The sequence below is a fragment of the Lycium barbarum genome, chromosome 6 (assembly GCF_019175385.1).
Source record: "Lycium barbarum isolate Lr01 chromosome 6, ASM1917538v2, whole genome shotgun sequence".
NCBI lineage: Eukaryota > Viridiplantae > Streptophyta > Magnoliopsida > Solanales > Solanaceae > Lycium > Lycium barbarum.
In genome coordinates, this window is record NC_083342.1 from 83,503,347 (window position 1) to 83,524,524 (window position 21,178).

The window sequence follows — 21,178 nt, forward strand, 5'->3', positions numbered from 1 at the left end:
GGATGTGACCCAGGCTTCCATGACTGGCTGCAAAGTCATTTCGCTGGTGCACAAATCACGAGGCCCATACTTCATCATGATTCGAGACAAGAAATGGCTTCATTCGAGAGGGAGATAGTCTGAGGGAGTGTCTGGAGGGTACGGATGAGCGTTTGGCTAAAATTTTGGAGGAGTCAGACCCCGTAATAGTAAGAATGGAGTTGTATCAGACACGTCTCCGTATTCAGACCGCCCTTCGAAGGGACAAAAAGGCTAAGACAGATCAAGCTTCTACATCAACCGCTGGAGGAGAATTCTGTTGATTTACTGATTTCCCCTTTTATTATTATAGCTTCATGTCGGCTTCACGATTGATCCAATGGTCTAAATTACAGACCTAAAAGAAAACCAATTGACTTAAAACTTACCCTAGTTTATCTCCACTCAAAACGTTGACTTGCAAATGGAAAACCAAGGAGATCAGAACATGTTCACCCCAAGAGAGATTGCAAAAATGCTACGACTCAAGGTTCAGCAGATGGAAGAGCATCTTCAAAAGATAGGCAGGAAGATTGAAGAGGTTGATAGGTTGCTGGATCTGGTGGAAATCCTCCAGAAGAAATACCCTAAGAACAATACTATGAAAAGAACGTCTCTGAAAAGATGGGGGAGTTGGTGCTGAACTACATACCGTTGGAAAGGAGGCCAGAGACGCCTCGAATAGGAGTCTCGAAAGAGGAAAATGAGACCTAGGGAGTTGAAACTGACCCGTGGCTAATGCAGTCGGACCCACAAGAAGGGTCGGAGCCTTAAGAGGAAGCCCTCGAGCCACAAAAAGTTGAAGAGGAATAGCCAGAGGAAGCTGAACCTTAAGATAAGGAACAGGAAGAGTCTGAACCTTTAGACATAAAAGCTGAGAGAGACTTGGAGGCTTTGGAAATGTTCCCTGAGTTCCAGGTTGAAGGACGTGATATGGATAGGGAATATGACTACTACGAACCCACTAACGAAGGATCCAACTACTACGAGCCTTCACCAGAGCCGGTGCCAGCTACATCCACCATGGCATCGGAGAACTTTGAACGAACAGATCCTCAGGCGCCCGTCTAGTGGGCTCTAACCTTCAAAGCTCGATCTTTCCCTTTTCGAGTGGCCCCTCGACCCGTCAGCTGCATAGACGTGTTCGAGAAGATGCCAGCCACAAGAATACCTTGCGCCACTCGAGCTCGACTACCAATCCCTAAGTTGGTCTATGCTTACAAGAGATAACCCTTCCACCGCAATCAAGTCGGTCATACTCTGAACGAGTGTTTGGGTTTAAGAAAAAGAATCGTCAGTCTTATAGACAACAGGGTTATTGGGACTCTATGGGGACCACACGCCTGACTAGTCCACGACCCTATCACCCCATAAGAAGGAGTCACCACCGAGACACAGATCTGGCATTACGATTTCACAGTGTTCAAGGAATCTTACTCCCGTATATTTTCGACCCTAGCCATCTCGAGAAGGGTTAGACTCGGGGAGCCTGCCCCCGTGGAGCCTGCCCACGAACCCCTACCAGTGGGTCCCAATAGAAATAAGAGATGTTTGTTCCATACGGGAGCTATGGGACACAACATTGAAGAATGTGATGCTTTCAAGCTCGAACTTGAGCACATGATCAGAGTTAGGGAGATCTTGGTCATCCTCCCACCACAGTTCTAAAATGAAAGAAAGACAACATGGGAGAGTGAGTTCATAAGGACAGTGACTCGCATACCTACATTTTTGGGTAGCTATTAGGTGTCCCCTGCTTTTGCACAAAAAAGTTACCCTCCTCCCCATAAATATGTAAGGAACCACGCCAACCTGATGTCCCTATGTAGGGATACGTGGGAAGCTCTTATCAGCCCTGCTATGGGGATGTCTTATTTAGGTTTAGCCCAAAGGATATTTAGGAAAATATATATCCTCCTTTGTTAGTTGAACTATGATAGGACCTAATTTCCTCCTGAGGGATACGTAGGCAGTATATGTAAGACTCGGCCCCTATATAATATGAATTATAATTCCCCAGTTATTTTATAAAAGAAGAAAGGTTTGCCAAAGTAAGTCAACCTCAAAGCCCATTGGACCAGGATCCACTCAAACACAAAAAACATATAACATTCGAACCTTTAGAACAAAGGATCAATTAGTTATTTAGGCTTTAATACATGACTTTGTGTGCTACGTGTGTTCTTATACATCATATATGATATCTTGCTTTTTACATTATCTTCTGGAATTAACTTTTCCTGTCTTTGAGTTATTTTTATTTCTTATAGAACGAGGCTAATTTAGTTTAGTAATGCAAGCTGGCATACTTCACGAGATCAAAAGTCGTGTTAGCATTACTCTTGAACAACAATAGAGGGAAAGAGAAAATGACTAGTACACGAATGAAGGAAGGAATGAGCTCGTCCTCCGCGAAGGAGATACCCAGGACCCCCAGGAGACATCGCCTCAGGAGGACGTAATTGCAACATTACTAAGTGTCATCACTATTACACCTCGGAAATTTCCCCGAGAACGTACAATGAATAGACTAACGAAGAATACGGGTATATGATGTTTTAATGAGAAGGGAACGACGTTTGACGAACTTAAGTAAGATTTCAAAGGAAATGGGAACAAGAGATAGGTTATGCTCCACAATGACTAATTATAGGTTTTGAAGACTTGAAAGTCGCAGATTTGCATTTTGGCCCTGTCGACCGTAAAGTGAAATACGGACCGTAAAGTGGTATACGATCCGTAAACTACCATGTCGTATTTCAACTCGCAAAACTTCAACTTTCTGTCAAATGTTCAAATGGTTAAATACGACTTGGAATACGGACCGTAAATTGAAATACGGCCCGTAAACCGTGATCGTAAATCACCATGATCCTCAACATACCTTTCTGGTTTTGATATGCTTAAATACGACCACAAAATACGACCCGTAAACTGGAATACGGACCATAAACTGGGTTTACGACCACTGTGCACTTCAGCTACTGTTCATTCCGGATCAGATTTTAAGTCATTAAAAGGAGGCCTAAGCTTATTCACTTCATTTCATTTCCATGATATTTCTCTCTAGAAACCTCTAAAATGCTCTCTACTCTTCCTCACAAGAAAACCAAGGGAAATCCATGATCAATAACACCAAATCCATGAAATAAAGTGTATGAAACCTAGCTAAAGTTATCTCTCTCAAGAAAACCCAAAGGAAGTGAAGTAGGGTTTTGATGCTAGAGGAGTAATTTCATTCAAATCTTGTTCAACCATCATCTAAGGTAAGTTTCATGACTAAACCATGTTATTTAAGGTATTGGAAGGTTAAGATACTTGAATTGTAGAAAGACATAGGAAATGGGTCATTAATGAGTGAATAGTGTCATGGTTGGATGGTAGTTGGGTTGAATCATGAATGTTGGTGTGTTGTGATTATGAATACGTTATAAATGACATTTAGACCATGAAATAAATATTATATATGAGGAAACGCGATAGTAAGCTATCACCATAAATGTAGAGAAATTGAAGAGAAATAGTGGATTGTGGTCAATGTATATGAATGATGATTGTTGATTGCGATATTGTGAATGTTGTTGTGAGCGTGTGGGAGTTGATATAGCATATGGGAAAAGTAGTATAAACAAAGGAAGTACTGCCCAAAATTTTCCTAGAAATAGTCACGCGTTCTTATAGTCGAATTAACTAACGATAGTGCAAATTCTCTCTTGAAGGTAGAAAGATATCGATGGAGAACAAGCAAGCGATAGCTTAGTTAAAAGTCGAAGGTATGTGAGGCTAGTCCTTTCTTTCTAATGGCATGAATCTCATAGCATGATTTTCCTTCCTCTGCAGGAGTTCCTATATCCTAGAAAGCTACAAGCCTATGTCTATGAATAGCTATATAAGATAAAAGATATGACATGATGTCATTTATTGCTTACACTCACCTTTTGTGTTAATTCCTTCAAGGTGAGGCAGAATGTCAATGATTACTCCATAATAAAATCGGGGGAATCACGATCTTACGTCACCCCGATAAAGTAAAGTTGTTCATAAGCATTATGCATGTGTTAGGATAAGTGTATGATGATGAGCATGTATGATGATGACATAACACCGCTCCTATTTGGCCGGGCAGTCACCGCTAAGGTGGGCAGCTATACGATACACCATGGCCAAATGGCATAGGCAGACACCACTAGTGGGTGGCATGAGATGATACCCCAGACGCGGGAGGCCTGGACGCAGGCTAATGTTATGATTATCACACCGATCCGATACGGACGGGTAGCATATACATTATTACACCGTGCCTATATGGGCGGGCAACTTATATATTTATGCACACATGACATGATGATGATTATGAGTAAGCCAGCATGCATTTATTTCTTTTACACTTGATAGTCAGATACAGTTATTCCATATTAATACTTCTTGTATATCATTGACTTATTTCCTTGTTTATGCCTCTCATACTCGGTACAATATTCGTACTGACGTCCATTTTCTTTGGACGCTATGTTCATGCCCACAGGTAGACAGGGAGAGAGCTCGACCCAGATACGTAGTAGCTGTCAGCTGATTGAAAGCACTCCCTTGTTCGGAGGTGCTCATGATGATCCTTTTTGCGTATAGTCATATATATGTATTTTTGGGGCATGACGGGGTCTTGTCCCGTCCTTATGTGTAGCACTCCAGTAGAGGCTCGTAGATGCGCAGTGTGGGTTAGATGGTCTCACGAGGTGCTATTATATGTATATATTATTTTGATGGCCGAGAGGCATATGTATATAAAAGTATTTATGTTTCCATATAAAATATGATTTTCCTACAATATGAGTATAAAGTTGATAAAAGAGCATTAAATGAGTAAGATGAGTGGTAGAATGAGTGGTGCTCGGTGGCTAGCCCCGGGTACCCGTCACGGCCCCTAGCTGGGTCGTGACAAAAGTGGTATCAGAGCAGTTCAGTCCTAGGAGGTGTTTACGAGCCGTGTCTAGTAGAGTCTTATTTATGGTGTGTTGTGCTCCACATCAATAAACAAGAGGCTACAGGGCATTTAGGAAAAATTACCATCTTTATTCTCATAAGATCGTGCGATAGAGCTGTGTATAAGATTTAATCCTCCCTAATAGTGTGTTATGATTTCAGAATGCCGTCAAAGGGAAAGGCTACAGCCGCCCAGAAGGGCAAGACTACGGCAAAGAGGCGGGTAGAAAGAGAGCCTCCGATGAATATAGAAGAAGGCGAATCACATAATGAGACCTTGTCTAATGCTTTTTGTACCCCGCCTAATGTGGTAGAACAAGGAGGAGCTCCAGCTCATGTCCATCCACCGGTTGCTTCGGGTCAACAAGTGACCGAGGCCATTCAGTTATTGACACAATTGGTCGCCGCACAGGAACAACGACAAAATGCGAGTTCAAGTGATCGGGCAACAAGTACCAAAGCCCGTGATTTTATGAGTCTAAATCCTCCAGAGATTTTCGGGTCAAAGCCGAATGAAGACCCGCAAGGTTTCATAGATAAGGTATTGAGGACATTGAAGATTGTCCATGCCTCCGAAACTGAATCCGTGGAGTTGGCATCTTATAGACTCTGGTATGTGGCAGTTTTATGGTACAACAACTGGTATTATCAAGAGGAGAGAATGCGCCTCCTCCGGTTTGGAAAGAATTCGTGGATGCATTTATTGGTCACTATTTTCCACCCGAGGTCCGCCGAGCTAGAGCGGATAGGTTTCTAAATCTGAGGCAAGGAAATATGAGTGCCCGGGAGTATAGCATGCAATTTAATTCTTTGGCTAGATATGCCCTAGCTATGTTAGCCGACATGGGAGACCGGGTACATAGATTTGTAAGTGGCCTAGGGCCACATTTATTCAGAGATTGTTTAACGGCTTCCTTGCAAGACGGGATGGATATTTCCCGAATACAGGCCCATGCTCAGAATTTAGAGGGGCGATAACAACCACAAAGAAGTGATCGTGATGGTGATAGAAGGCAAGGTAAGAGGCCTAGATCTATGGGAGCAGGCAGTGATTATAGAGGGGGATCAAGACAGACATATTCTAGGTACTCAGGCCAGTCGGTGACTAGTGGACCTCCTCGATTTACAGGTAGGAGATTTGATCGCTCCTTCCGTTCAGGACAGGGCTAGAGTTCGAGGACTCCAGATTCCCAGTTCAGGGAAGATTATAGTCAGAGGAGACCCCCAGTACCGTGATGCAGCCAATGCGATAGATTGCATTCTGGACAGTGTCGCCAGGGTTCGGACGCTTGCTATTCTTGCGGCCAAGTTGGGCACATGATGAGAGATTGCCCGTCGATGAGTGGTAGAGTTGGAGTTCAGCCCACAGGCTCAGCAGCTGGTTCTTCCTCAGCACGCCCGACAGGAAAGATTCCCCAGATGTCAGCAGGCCGAGGTAGAGGTAGAGGGGCAGCATCTACTTCAGGTGCCACTCAGCCCCGTATATATGCTTTAGCCGGACGGCAGGATCTTGAGTCCTCCCCGGATGTGGTTACAGGTATATTGTCTATATTCTCCCGTGATGCATATGCACTGATAGATCCGGGGTATACTCTTTCTTATATTACTCCATATGTTGCTGATTGTATTGGGATGAAACCAGAGCCAATCAAACCTTTCGAGGTATCTACCCCGGTTGGTGATCCCGTGATAGAAAGACGAGTGTATAAAAATTGTGTAGTTGTGATATGTGATCGCCAGACCACAGCTGATTTGATTGAGTTGGAAATGTTAGATTTCGATGTAATTATGGGCATGGATTGGTTGGCGTCGTGCTATGCTAATGTCGATTGCCGAACGAAAGTTGTGCGATTTCAATTTTCGGGAGAGCCCGTGCTTGAATGGAAGGGTAATGCAGCATCACCGAAGGGTAGGTTTATTTCCTACCTTAAGGCAAGGAAGATGATAGCCAAGGGTTATATTTATCATTTAGTTCGGGTTCATAATACCGAGTCAAAGCCGCCAACTTTCTAATCAGTTCCGGTAGTGAATGAATTCGCAGATGTGTTTCCAGACGAACTTCCAGGTCTTCCTCCAGAAAGAGAGATTGACTTCGCCATTGATGTGTTGCCGGACACTAAGCATATTTCTATTCCTCCTTATTGGATGGCTCCGGCAGAGTTAAAAGAGCTAAAGGGGCAGTTGAAAGACTTGCTTAAAAAGGGGTTTATCAGACCTAGTTCGTCACCGTGGGGAGCCCCCAGTCTTGTTTGTAAGGAAGAAAGATGTATCTTTACGAATGTGCATCGATATAGGCAGTTGAACAAGGTGACGATAAAGAACAAATATCCTCTTCCAAGGATTGATGACTTATTCAATCAATTGCAAAGTGCTAAGTGGTTTTCAAAAATAGATTTAAGATCGGGTTATCATCAAGTGAGAGTTAGAGAAGCGGATATTCCCAAGACGGCCTTCAGAACGAGATATGGTCACTATGAATTCCGAGTGATGTCGTTTGGGTTGACTAATGCTCCGACCGTGTTTATGAATTTGATGAACAATATATTCAGGCCTCTCTTGGATTTATTTGTGATAGTATTTATTGATGATATTCTGGTGTATTCTCACATGGAAGCAGAACATGCAGATCATTTGCGAATTGTTCTTGGCATACTTCGAGCCCGAGAATTGTATGCAAAATTTTTAAAGTGCGAGTTTTGGCTAAATTCTGTGACATTTCTGGGCCATGTTATTTCAAATGATGGCATTCGAGTTGACACTCAGAAGATTGAAGCTGTGAAGACTTGTGCAGACAATCGCCGACGAGACTTGGAATTTCAAGTTGGTAATTGGGTATTTTTGAAAGTATCGCCAATGAAAGGGGTGATGAGATTTGGCAAGAAAGGGAAACTAAGTGTTATATCCCGTATTTTGTACGTTCGGATATTTCAAGGTAGTCGTGGTAAGTTAAGGGAATGACCATCTTCCAAAATTATTTTAATGTACAAGTTGGTTATGAATATTATTTATGAACATTAGTAGTATGGAAATATTGAGAAAGGTCAAGGGTAAAGAGGAAAAATTCACAAAATGGCTCATGGTAATATTGCGGAAGGCTAGGGGCAAAATGGGAATTTCACAAGAAGTCTTGAAAATTCTTAAAGGACCACGTGTGGCCGTGTGGTGGGGGAGTGGGTCCCACCCAAGGCTTGGTCAATAATTATAGACCAAAGCTTATAAGGCAAGACATTAGTCATCTTTATTTTAATTTAAAGAAACTTCAAGAAAAATGGAGAAGAGGCCATGTGTCCATATTCTTATTTGAGGGACTTAATTATAAATATAGATGAGTGGTGGAGAAAATAATAAGACACAATATCCCCTCACAAGTTCATGAAACTTCAAGAAGAAAGAAAATGGAGAAGCATTCGGCCACCATGGCCAAATTTGAAGCCATGGAAGTTGATCAAAAAAAAAAAAATTCTTCTAGTATTCCAAGCAAGTTGAAAGCCCTAATTAACATGGAGTGGTTGTTGGAACAAGAAAACCATTCATTCTTGCAAGACACAACTCTAGCCAAGTTGAAGAACTAAGTGGAAAAGGTAAGGTTTGATCCTCTTTTATATGTTGTGGATGGTTTGTATATGTTGTAGAGTGAAGAAATGGATGAAATTCATGAAAATATGGAAGTTGTGTTGTGGCCGTGCATGTGTGTGGTATGGCCGAATGTAGTTGTATTGTGTAGAGCAAATGAATTGATTTTATTTAGTAGTTTGATTGTTGTGTTGTGGATTCCATGATGTAAAATGAGGATTTAATGGCTTGAAATGAAGTTGTTAATGTAAAATTTTGGTGGAATTCATGAATTTGGAAGATTGTAAGTTGGGTTGTTGCGATCGAATTTGAAAGAAGGAAATAAGTTGTTATTGTTCTTGTTGAATTTGGAAGGTGTCGGGTGAAGTAGTGTGTTGATTGAGTAGTTTTGAATGTTATGTGAATTGAATATAAATGAATGTCGTTGAATTGTATGACAAAGGTTGTTAATGTTAGAATGCGTCTTAAATTGATTGTTGATGTTGTTGGCACGATTGTTGGTATTGTTGTATATAGTTTGGCCGAGTTGAATTCTCGGATTGTTGATTGATGATTGGGCCGAGTTAGATTCTCGGGGATGGTGTATGTACAGGGGAGATGCTGCCGAAATTTCGGCAGATCATAAGTGAATTTACTTGAAAGATTAAGACAAGTATATGGCGATGAGTCTAATGATTGCGTCAATCTTCTTGAATGTAGACTAGCGATAGCGAGCTTGGACAATTAAGCGTAGCTAATAGGACGTGGAACATGTATGTTAAGGCTCGTCCCTTTCTTTCAAAGGCATGATCCCAATGTTATGATTTCATAATTGTTTCCATATCTTACTTGTTTTTCAAAAGTTAGATGTTTATGATTCCAAGGCATGATTCTCTTCCCGATAACTCGTAAATGTTTTTCCAAAGTGTCTGTATTCTACCAAAACAGAGGTTTATGATTTTGTAAGCTCCTATGACAATGACGATGGATATGTTTCACAATGACAATGATAATTTCAAGGATGAGAATATTTCTATGATAACTATGATAAGAACGATTTCATGTTCGAAAGGTACTTGACATGATTATCGTTTTGATTTTCCAAAAATGGCTTCCGAAACGTTCGTAAGAGGTTCTGTACTTCAAATGCTCATAACTTCCTTATACTGAGTAATATTGACCCGAAACTTGTTTCTGAGTCTTCAGGTGTCGGTTTATGTACGCTGTTATTCGTTGCTAGTCTCATCTTATGATTATCGTTCCTTCAAGGTGAGACAAAATCGTGATGATTATTCCATAATATAATCGGAGGTTACCGACCTTACGTCACTCCGATGGATACATGACTTTCTTTCGGCTCTCATGCATGCTGTTTATATGATATATGTATATGGGGAATATGGGGAAAAGGGACATATGTATATGTATATGGGGAAGATGGGAAAAAGGACCAGAGCGTTATATACGCGTATCCACCTGATCAGTTGGTATAATATGACATCGTCCCGGACGCGGGATATATGTGGGGGAGCCGACGTCGTTCAGCGCTATGTGGGGGAGCCGACGTTGTTCGGCGCTATGACATGTTCTATTTTCTATATATATGAAAAAAAAATGTTTTCAAAGGAAAGATAAGCATGCATGGCATCCGCCCTAAGAGGCACTCATATGTACAGGTTACTCTTCTACCTCATGATATGTTCTATATTTCCATTCTATTATTATTCATATTTATATCCCTTACTATGTTACTATGCATGCCTTACATACTCAGTACATTGCTCGTACTGACCCCTTTTCTTCGGGGGCTGTGTTTCATGCCGCGCAGGTACACCCAGATGAGTAGAAGTTATTATAGAAGATGTTCCAGCGGAGTTGGCAAGCTCCATTTGCTCTGGAGTGTTGTCGGGTCAGAGCGATATGCTATGACGTCTTGTTCGAAGTTAGAGACTTTGCAGACAGAGTCGTGGGTGTAGTATGTCAGTCTTGCAAGCGGCTTCGTCAGCCGACGTGTCTTATTGTATTATGTTACCGATCCATTATGACCACAGATTATACTTGATCGGAGTACGATGAAAGAAAGATTCTGAAAGCTTTACTATGTTTTCTATTCCTTATTGATTTAAGAGTCTAAAGAGATTAAGTATGTAATAAGAATCAGCGGGTTCGCTTGGCTCCGAATATGGGGTCGGGTGCCCATCACACCCTAGTAAGGTTGTGGTGTGACACTAAGCCCTAGATACATTGTACCCCATAGAATTATCCGCAAGGTGGGTCATGTAGTCTATGAATTGGATTTTCCTTCGGAGCTTGAATCAGTCCATCCAGTCTTTCACGTTTCGATGATCCGCAAGTGTATTGGAGATCCCACAAAGATTCTCCCGATAGATGATGTGCAAGTGACAGAAAAGCTAACCTATGAAGAGGTGCCTATTGCTATTCTAGACAGGCAAGTGCGAAGACTCCGAAATAAAGAGGTAGCTTCAGTTAAAGTCGTGTGGCGAAACAATAACCGAGAAGAAATGACTTGGGAAGCGGAAGAGAGTATGAAGTTCAAGTATCCACATTTATTCCAACCCCCAGAAGAGACTCAAGGTGGAACGCCAACAATATGAGGTAAGGATGCAATAAATGAAGTGTAATAATTAGAGTATCTGAACACCCCTATTTCCATCATTACTCAGATATTATATCCCCTATTTTCGGGAGCTTTCGTAAGTCTTTCTTAGAATTTATTTTGTGTTGTGGCCCTGTGAGGCAATGATGTTATGGGTTGTTGTGGCAGGATGGTAGTGCCACATTACAGGAGAAACTCTGGCGAAATTTTCGCAGAATCCCGAGTGTTTAACATTCGAGAACGAATGTTACAAAAGGGGGGAAGAATGTTACACCTCGGAAATTTCCCCGAGAACGTACAATGAATAGACTAACGAAGAATACGGGTATATGATGTTTTAATGAGAAGGGAACGACGTTTGACGACCTTAAGTAAGATTTCAAAGGCAATGGGAACAAGAGATAGGTTATGCTCCACAATGAATAATTATAGGTTTTGAAGACTTGAAAGTCACAGATTTGCATTTTGGCCCAGTCGACCGTAAAGTGAAATACAAATCGTAAAGTGGTATGCGGCCCGTAAACCACCATGTCGTATTTCAACTCGCAAAACTTCAACTTTCTATCAAATGTTCAAATGGTTAAATAGGACTTGGAATACGGACCGTAAATTGAAATACGGCCCGTAAACCGTGATCGTAAATCACCATGATCCTTAACATACCATTTTGGTTTTGATATGCTTAAATACGACCACGAAATACGGCCCGTAAACTGGAATACAGACCGTAAACTGGGTTTACGACCACTGTGTACTTCAGCTACTGTTCATTCCAGATCAGATTTTAAGTCATTAAAAGGAGACCTAAGCTCATTCAATTCATTTCATTTCCACGCTATTTCTCTCTAGAAACCTCTAGAATGCTCTCTACTCTTCCTCACAAGAAAACCAAGGGAAATCCATGATCAATAACACCAAATCCATGAAATAAAGTGTATGAAACCTAGCTAAAGTTGTCTCTCTCAAGAAAACCCAAAGGAAGTGAAGTAGGGTTTTGTTGTTAGAGGAGTAATTCCATTCAAAGCTTGTTCAACCATCATCTAAGGTAAGTTTCATGACTAAACCATGTTATTTAAGGTATTGGAAGGTTAAGATACCTGAATTGTAGAAAGACATAGGAAATGGGTCATTAATGAGTGAATAGTGTCATGGTTGGATGGTAGTTGGGTTGAATCATGAATGTTGGTGTGTTGTGATTATGAATACGTTATAAATGATATTTAGACCATGAAATAAGTATTATATATGAGGAAACGCGATAGTAAGCTATCACCATAAATGTGGAGAAATTGAAGAGAAATGGTGGATTGTGGTCAATGTATATGAATGATGATTGTTGATTGCGATATTGTGAATGTTGTTGTGAGCGTGTGGCAGTTGAAATAGCATATGGGAAAAGTATTATAAACAAAGGAAGTACTGCCCAAAGTTTTCCTAGAAATAGTCACGCGTTCTTATAGTCGAATTAACTAACGATAGTGCAAATTCTCTCTTGAAGGTAGAAAGATATCGAAGGAGAACAAGCAAGCGTTAGCTTAGTTAAAAGTCAAAGGTATGTGAGGCTAGTCCTTTATTTCTAATGGCATGAATCTCATAGCATGATTTTCCTTCCTCCGCACAAGTTCCTATATCCTAGAAAGCTACAAGCCTATGTCTATGAATAGCTATATAAGATAAAAGATATGACATGATGTTATTTATTGCTTACACTCACCTTATGTGTTAATTCCTTCAAGGTGAGGCAGAATGTCAATGATTACTCCATAATGAAATCGGGGGAATCACGACCTTACGTCACCCCGATAAAGTAAAGTTGTTCATAAGCATTATGCATATGTTATGATAAGTGTATGATGATGACATAACACTGATCTTATTTGGTCGGGCAGTCACCGCTAAGGTGGGCAGCTATACGATACACCATAGCCAAATGGCATAGGCAGACACCACTAGTGGGCGGCATAAGATGATACCCCGGACGCGGGAGGCCTAGACGCAGGCTAATGTTATGATTATCACACCGATCCGATATGGACGGGCAGCCTATACATTATTACACCGTACCTATATGGGCGGGCAGCTTATATATTTATGCACACATGACATGATGATGACTATGAGTAAACCAGCATGCATTTATTTCTTTTACACTTGATAGTCAGATACAGTTATTCCATATTGATACTTCTTGTATATCATTGACTTATTTCCTTGTTTATGCCTCTCATACTCGGTACAATATTCGTACTGACGTCCGTTTTCTTTGGACGCTATGTTCATGCCCACAGGTAGACAGGGAGGAGAGCTCGACCCAGATTCGTAGTAGCTGTCAGCTGATTGAAAGCACTCCCTTGTTCGGAGGTGCTCATGATGATCCTTTTTGCGTATAGTCATATATATGTATTTTTGGGGCATGACGGGGTCTTGTCCCTTCTTTATGTGTAGCACTCCAGTAGAGGCTCGTAGATGCGCAGTGTGGGTTAGATGGTCTCACGAGGTGCTATTATATGTATATATTATTTTGATGGCCGAGAGGCATATGTATATAAAAGTATTTCTGTTTCCATATAAAATATGATTTTCCTACAATTTGAGTATACAGTTGATAAAAGAGCATTAAATGAGTAAGATGAGTGGTAGAACGAGAAATGCTCGGTGGCTAGCCCTGGGTACCCATCACGGCCCCTAGCTGGGTCGTGACAATCACGGCCCTCCAAGACAAGATTGCTAAGGCTAAAACATCCGACGCCAACAAGGATACTCCTGCTGAAGGAAGTAGGCCTCCTCCTCCCTTCCCCTCGCTTAGCTCTCCGATACCTGAGCAGTTCTCCATCTGACCCACATCACATCAACACTTCTTACCTCACCCCACCTCCAGTCAAATATACCGAAATTTCGGGAAACACTTATTTGGCTCCCTCATTTCAAGCTCTTCAGCCGGTGTTCATCAATCTGGCAAGTCGACCACATGTTTCGGCTCTGCCAACCAGGCAAACCATGTTAGTCCCATCAAACCACCCCACTTTCCCAACAGTGTCCTTCTATACTCCAAACGCTCTAAATGAATTTTCTCCAGGACACAAAGAACTGGACCTCTATGAGGAAATAGAGAAGGCTCGGAGGGTCGAACACGACAAGCATGAGAAGGACATGGAAAGGAAAATGGAAGAACTACTGGAGAGGTCCAACAGAGTCACAAGAAAGTCGTCAGGATTGAGATACGATGATCTGTGCATGTACCCGGACTTGGATCTGCCAGAAGGATTCAAGATCCCGAACTTCGAGATGTTCAATGGGACAGGGAATCCTAAAGCACACCTCCGTTCTTACTGTGACCAGTTGGTCGATGTCAAAAAGAACGAACCTCTGATCATGTGACTATCCAGTCTACGTCTAACTAGCGAAGTCACCGAATGGTTTGCAACCCAAGACATGCGCCAATGGCTCACTTGGGAAGATATGGCAGAAACCTTCATGGAAATATTTTGATTCAATATCTAAATAGTGCCTGACCGATACTACTTTGAGAAGGTCAAATAAAAGTTGACTGAAAACTACAGAGAGTTTACTAGCCGGTGGAGGGCCGAAGCAGCCCGGGTACAACCACTGATGTGTGAGGGATAACTGGTCTTCGTGTTCATCCGATCACAAGAAACCGATTTCTATGATAGGATGTTGTCCATGGCCGGGAGGCCATTTGCCGAACTGTTCAAGATGGGAGAGGCCATAGAATTTGGTCTCAAATCTGGCAAAATCGTCAGCATCTTCAACAAGGCATCTGGCCAAGCTGCTGCGGGTTTTTTCTGCAAAAAAAAAAAAAAAAAAAAAAGACGTGGCAAGCATATCCCAAACCCCAAAAGGAGGGAAGAACCACAATATTCTCATCAAACTCTACCTCTTGTCAATTACCCAACTGCTCCTTACAGCCCTGCACTTGTATTCTACGCACGACCAAGCTTCCCTAATACTGTGCCAGCTTACGCGGCTCCACCGAGTATGCGAGTACCCGCTCCTACTTACCAACCACCATCGCAACAAACTTATCAACCACCACCAGAGCAGGATTACTAAATAGTAGCCCATGCTTACCGACCACCGCAAAACAACCCACCACAAATCCATCCACCTCCAAACTACCAAAATCAGCCACCACCACTAGCATATAATGCTCCACGTCCTGCTTTCGAGAGGAAGTCAGCAAGAGAGTTCACGACACTGCTTGAGCCAAGGGCTCGAATCTTTGAAAGGCTACACACCGTAGGCTTCATCCAGAAAATCCCTCCGAAATTGGCTCAACCTAAGAACAGGTTTTTCAGAGCTGATCAAACCTGCGCATATCACTCAGGAGGCAATGGGCGCAATACGGAAGATTGCATAAATCTCAAACATAGAATCCAAGATCTGATCGAAAAAAGGAGAGATCGTTCAGGAAATAGCTCCCAATGTAAACACAAACTCGTTGCCCAACCACGAAAACAACGGAGTCCATATGATTGAAAAGGACGAAAACTTGGTAGCTTGCAGGGCATTAGTCCCCAGGACAGTCAAGTCCATTGATCAGACGGTGGCTTCCATCACGCTTCAGAAGCGTCCTAATTTCAAAGTCCTGATTCATGCACCGGAGATTCCCAAAGCTATACAAATTTTCAGAACCTTAGTCCCAGCATCGGTGGTAGCTCGGGTGACACAATAGATAGTGGCTGCTCCCAAAGAACCAATCGCAGTGCAAGCAGCCATGGCCCAAGGTATGACTCGCTCAAGAAGATGTTACACTCCTGAAGAGCTGGCTCAAAATACTGCAAGAAAGTAAGTTACCCAGAAAAGGGCAATCATTGAAAGAGAAGCAGAAGACTTCTGGTGGCGTATACAGCAAAGGATTACTCGATTATTGAGCATCTGAAGAAAATACCGGCACAGATATCAGTGTCAGCATTACTGGTCAGCTCGCCACTACACAGGCAAGCTCTCATGAAAGTGTTGGATGAGGCACACGTGCTAACAGGCATGAGCAGCGAAGATCTGGCCGGGCTAGTAGCTCATGTCATCGGAGAACACAAAATTTGCTTCTCCAAAGAAGAATTGCCGGCTGAAAGAACCACCCATAGCATAGCTCTCTATATCACTCTGGGATGTCGTGACAAAGTGATAGAAAGAGTACTTGTGGATAATAGGGCGGGGCTCAATATCTATCCTTTAACCACACTGACGCAACTTGGCTATGATATTGGCAAAGTCCGCCAGAGCAGGACGAACATCAGGGAATTTGATAGGTCCTAAAGTGGTTCTTTAGGAAAAGTGGACCTGCACATCCAAATAGGACCTTCCTCCTTCACAGCAGAGTTCCAAGTCATGGCAGTAACCGCCAATTATAACATGCTCCTGGGAAGACTATGGATACACTCTGTCGGTGTCGTACCGTCAACACTGCACCAGGAAAAGAAGTTTGAGTGGCAAGTCCAAGAGATTGTGATCACAGCTGAAAAAGATACACAGAAGTATCCTTACAACATCATACTAGTGATCGAAGGAAACCCTAACAGATCGAATTTTCACGTGGTGAAATACACTGGGGCAACCCAAGCTGAGGAAAAGATTGACAAGACAATGCTCGCGGTCTACAAAATGATTACCTCCATGATGCTGAGAAATAGTTTTGAATCAGGGAAAGTTCTAGGAAAAGATTTGAAGGGCATAACAGAACCTATACCAATCCCAAAAGAAAACTACCACTTCGGCCTGGGTATACTCCTAGTGAGGACGAGCTCACAAAAGCCGCTAAAAGGGAACCGAGAATGGAGAATTTTCCTCAACCGATTTTAGGGTTGTACCAGTCATTTCCTAAGAGGATGCCAATACGAAAAGATGAGGAAGTTGGTGGGGACTTGGAGCTGCTATTTCGAGAGGAAGAATGCTGCGCAATCATCAAAGAATGCCAGGAGATACCTACCATATGTAGCCTGAGGCCAGGAGAACACTTGGATAACTGGACATCCACTCCCTTCTTGGCTTCTCGGTAGAGAAATGGGCTTCTTTAAAATCCTTCTGCTAAAACGGTGACATCAGCTGAGGCCCGGATGATCGCCCTTTTTCAAAATTACCTCGCAATGTTAAAAAACAGGAATGGTTCGATGTTGTTCCGAACCAGGACCACAGTTTGTAATCAATCACTTTCGAATCAATGAAAGCCTCGATTTAGATTTTTTTTTACTAACAACGATAAAAAATTCTTCATAATTGTGCATAATGAACAATAATAAAACCTAACTTTACTTTGCCTCGCTTTTTCAGTAATAACAATAATAAAAAAAACCAAAAATGTCATGACATGTTGTGAAACGAACGAGGAGAATGACAAACAAGAGTACGAGGAATACAACGAGGAGACAATGATGCCAGAAGGCCTAGTAGAAGAATTGGAAGATAAGAAGAACCAAACATAGATGAAACCAAGGTAATCAACCTCGGTGACAAAGAAAATGTTAAAGAAACACGAATTAGTGCGGATTTGGAAGCGCCACAAAAAAAAGAACCTATAGTTCTATTGAGGGAATATGTGGATGTCTTCGCCTGGTCATGCGCCGACATGCCAGGACTGAGCACTGAAATAGTAGCTCACATATTACCCATCAAAGAAGGTTTTGCTCCGGTCAAGCAAAAGATCCAAATATTTAAACCGAATATGAGTATGAGGATAAAGGACGAAGTAGAAAAATAAATCAAATCCAGAATAGTAGAAGTGATGTCCTACCCCACTTGGTTGGCCAACATAGTGTCAGTACCCAAGAAGGAAGGAAAGATTCCTATCTGCGTGGACTACCGAGACCTCAATCGGGCCAGTCAGAAAGATAACTTTCCCCTCCCAAACATCCACATTCTCATCGACAACTGTGCCAAGCATGAATTGCAGTCATTCATGGATTGTTTCGCCGGATTCCATCAGATACTCATGAGCGAAGAAGACGCTGAGAAAATAACTTTCATCACTCCTTGTGGAGTCTACCATTATAGGGTAATGCCATTCGATCTCAAAAATGTCGGCGCCATATACATGAGAGCAATAACTACCCTGTTCCATCATGTGATGCACTGAGAGATCGAAGTCTACATGGACGATGTTATCATAAAGTCAAGAGAAAGTTCAGAGCATAGCACGCACATGCGTAAGTTCTTCGATAGACCTGGCAAGTTCAATCTGAAGTTAAACCCAACGAAGTGCGCATTTGGAGTGCCTGCAGGTAAACTGTTAGGGTTCATATCAGCCGAAGAAGCATCGAACTAGAACCAATAAAAATCAAGGCAATACAGGAACTGCCGCCTCCCAAAACCGAGAAAGAAGTTATGAGCTTATTGGGAAGGCTAAACTACATTGGGCGATTCATAGCCCAGTCAACCGTGATTATAGAACCAATCCTCAAACTACTCAAAAAAGACGCTCCCACAAAGTGGACAGAGGAATACCAAGAAGCATTCGACAAAATCAAGAAATACCTTTCCAATCCTCCCGTCTTACTGCCACCCAGGCCAGGAAGCCCACTGCTGTTATACCTGTCAGTATCAAATAACTCTTTCGGGTGTATGCTCGCCCAACATGACGAAGAAGGAAAGAAGGAACATGTCATTTATTATCTGAGCAAGAAGTTCACATCCTACGAATCGAGATACACACTCGTAGATAAAACATGTTGCGCCCTGATGTGGATAGCCCAAAAGCTGAGGCATTACTTGTCAGTGTTTACCACTCATCTCATCTCCAGAATGGATCCATTAAGGTATATTTTTCGACAACCGATGCCCGTTGGAAAGCTAGCCAAATGGCAGATGCTACTAAGCGAATTCGACATTGTGTACGTAGCACAGAAGGCAGTTAAATGACAGGCACTGGCAGAAAGTCCCGTCGACAATGAACTCGAACCATTAAGGACTTTCTTCCAAGATGAGGAAGTAATGGCTATGGAAGAAGAAATGGTCAAGCCGTACTCGGGATGGAGACTATTCTTCGACGGGGCAGTCACTACAAAGGTTCCGGCATTGGAGCAGTGTTGATATCAGAAATAGGACAACACTATCCGATTATAACACTATCTGATGGGTGCAAAACTCAACTTCAGATGTACCAACAACATGGACGAGTACGAAGCATGTATTCTCGGCCTCAGAATGTCATCGGACATGAACATAGGAGAGTTGTTGGTAATCGGAGATTCCGACTTGCTCATCAATCAAGTGAATGGAAATTGGGTGACCAAGAATGACAAGATACTGCCGTATGTGAATCTGGTACAGAGACTGTGTGTGTGAATCTGGTACAGATACTATGTGGGAGATTAAAAAGCATCGACTTCCAGCATACTCTGAGGGCTCAAAACTAGTTCGCTGACACTTTGGCTACAATAGCCTCCATGATTCAGCACCTCGAAAGTACTCACATTGATCCACTGGAAATCACTCTGAAGAAAGAACAGGCTTATTACGCCCACGTTGAGGCCGAGCCAGATGGTAAATGATGGTACGCCGACATCAAGGTATATCTAGAGAAAGGAGAATACCCTTCAGAAAGCTCGAGAAATCAAAAGAAATTCATCAGGAGGTTAGCCAATAGATTCTTCCTAAATAAAGAAGTGTTATACAAGAGAACACCCGACCTCGGGTTGCTCAGATGTGTGGACGTCAAAGTGGCCACGAAATTGCTAAAAGAGGTACACGCAGGGGCATGCGGACCTCACATGAATGGATTCATCCTGGCCAAGAAGATCTTGAGGACATGATACTATTCGATGACCATAGAGCTTGACTTCTGTAAATTTGTGCAAAAATGCCATCAATGCCAGATACATGTGGACCTGATCAAGGTTCCTCTAATAGAACTATATGCAATAAGCTCACCTTGGCCATTCGTCGCATGGGAGATGGATGTCATCAGGCCTATCGAGCCACCGGCATCGAATGGACATCTATTTATCTTAGTAGCTATCGACTACTTTACCAAATGGGTGAAAGCAACTTCTCACAATCGGTGACCAAGAAGGTTGTGGCAGACTTCATCAAGAACAATCTCATATGCCGCTTCGGCGTGCCCAAGTCCATCATTACATATAATGGAGCCAATCTGAACAACCATCTGATGAAAGACATTTGCAAACATTTCAAAATAACTCACAGGAACTCAACTGTCTACAAGCCACAGATGAATGGAGCCGTAGAGGCTGCCAACAAAAACATCAAAAGAATCTTTCGGAAGATGATCCATAACTATAAGAATTGGCACAAGCAGCTGCCCTATGCTTTGTTGGGATACAGAACTACAACCCGGACATCCACCGGAGATACCCCTTACCTCCTTGTTTACGGTACAAAAGCGGTCATACCCGCGGAAGTAGAAATTCCCTCACTGAGGATCATTCAGGAAGCAGAATTGAATGATGCAGAATGGGTTAGATATCGCTATGAGCAACTGGCCATGATAGATGAAAAGAGAATGGTAGCAGTATGCCATGGACAACTATACAGACAGAGAATATCTCGTGCTTTCAACAAGCAGGTCAGAGCCCCACTCTTTCAAATTGGACAACTCGTACTCAAGCGAGTCCTCCTTCATCAAGATGAATACAAAGGCAAATTTGCACCAAATTGGCAAGGACCATACATGGCCCGAAAAGTGCTTTCGGGAGGAGCCGTAGTCCTAGCCGAGATGGATGGACAAGAAAGGCCCAAAGCTATTAATGCAGACGCGCTCAAGAGATACTACGTCTAAGATTCCATTGGCTTGTAATCACATTATTATTTCCTTGTAATCGCACCTTTTTCTTGTAATCACACTTTCGTAATAACATAGGAAAAAAAATCACCTTTGTAATATGAACTACGCAATGACCTGACTTCCCCATAATGGAATACGTAGGCGGTCCACATCGGACCCGGTCGCATTATTAGTAAAAACTAAAAGTCAATTACCTTATTCCGAACTATGTTCGACCTGATTCCTGTTGCGACAGGATACGTAGGCGGTTTCGA

General features: G+C 42.4%; 1 protein-coding gene across 1 annotated transcript; it reads left to right on the plus strand.

The window, feature by feature from the left end:
• Window positions 1-19,979: 19,979 nt before the first annotated feature.
• Window positions 19,980-20,918, plus strand: LOC132644119 (uncharacterized). Its single transcript, XM_060360679.1, has 2 exons — window positions 19,980-20,363; window positions 20,439-20,918. The coding sequence occupies exons 1-2, from the start codon at window positions 19,980-19,982 to the stop codon at window positions 20,916-20,918; spliced, it is 864 nt and encodes a 287-aa protein (XP_060216662.1).
• The last annotated feature ends 260 nt before the right edge of the window (window positions 20,919-21,178 follow it).